At 38.2% G+C, this 1,192-nt stretch overlaps 1 protein-coding gene across 1 annotated transcript in view; it reads right to left on the bottom strand.

Moving 5' to 3' along the window:
- The window catches only part of LOC107744660 (thromboxane A2 receptor-like), a 13,257-nt gene extending 12,065 nt beyond the window's left edge, over nucleotides 1–1,192 (bottom strand). Inside the window, exon 1 of the mRNA XM_016558463.1 lies at nucleotides 1,028–1,192. Within this exon, the coding sequence (XP_016413949.1) occupies nucleotides 1,028–1,064 (37 nt within the window). The 5' untranslated portion in view covers nucleotides 1,065–1,192. The remainder of the gene's footprint in view (nucleotides 1–1,027) is intronic.

Here is a 1,192-nt window from a genome sequence, read left to right as displayed (position 1 = left end):
TAATGAGGATACAGTGTACAGAAAGGCTGCTGATGGTGTTTATGTGTCTCTCTTAGCAGCGTAATTCCAAAACAAACTCCATTAGCCAAACACAGAGCTTTCCACAGCGCGCTCCTAATCCAATCCCATCAGATGAGGCTCAGAAATCAGCTTTGCGAATGTCAGCGCCAGGCAGTGGGCTGGGAAATCTGTGACTGGTTTGCATGCATGTGCATTCACATCTTTAAAGTATTTTTAGCATTTGGCTGCATGCAGGAGTGTTAAACATCAGCAAAAAATGTGATTACGACTATATGCTGTTTTGTAGTATAATCAGAGGCGGACTTAGCCATTAGGCAAAGGTAGGCGACCGCCTTGGGCCCCCAAAAGCCAAGGGCCCCCTCAAATGCTTTTTATATACGAGATGTGCGTTCAGTGGTTGCTGTGGTGTTTATTTCCGCGATGCAGAAAACAGGGACGGAATCCCGGAATCCTTTAATAGAAACGGAATTTACTGTGTATCGCGGAATGTGACGGAATGACTGACGCAGGTACAAAAACTAAAGGGTTGGTTTGATTTTCATTGGAATAAAAGATAGATTTATGTTTTTGCCTTCATTTTATTACCAGAAAAATTAAAATACACAACACAGAATTTCTAAAGTAAAAAATAAAATAAATAAATAAATAAAAATACAAAATAAATAATACAATTTCATAGGGCCCTGTTATTGTATACACATTAATAAATTAAGTTGTGTTTATGAATTCATTTAATTAGATATGTTTTAGATTAAACCATTAAAATGTAATACAGAAAAATTTTAATGGAAAGCACAGAATTTGGGCCCTAGGAATGTAATTTTTTGTTAAACTTTTAATAAATTGCTCTTAAATTAAACAAGTTTCATGATTTCAATTAATTAGACATGTTTTTTTTTTTTTTATTAAACAAAACACAACTTCTCTGCGACGTTTACAGCATAAAACGAAACGATGTAGGCTACACCAAGACGTCCGATTTTGAATTCAAAACGTTGAATCTTACCTGAGAAAGTCTGCAAGTCCGGCGCGCATTCCTTCATCCGCGGATCCCGGAGAGATCCTCAAGCTCTGCCTCCCATCACCTCCATCCTGAAAACCCACTCCAACTCTCTCCAACCCACTCAAATACACGCATGACCGTGAGGATGAGGATGATGAGACCTCCTTC

This window comes from Sinocyclocheilus rhinocerous, unplaced genomic scaffold, assembly GCF_001515625.1.
Source record: "Sinocyclocheilus rhinocerous isolate Xijiao unplaced genomic scaffold, SAMN03320098_v1.1 scaffold47, whole genome shotgun sequence".
NCBI classification, from domain to species: domain Eukaryota; kingdom Metazoa; phylum Chordata; class Actinopteri; order Cypriniformes; family Cyprinidae; genus Sinocyclocheilus; species Sinocyclocheilus rhinocerous.
Note: the sequence above shows the minus strand (reverse complement) of the source record. Positions and strands in the feature narration are given on the sequence as shown.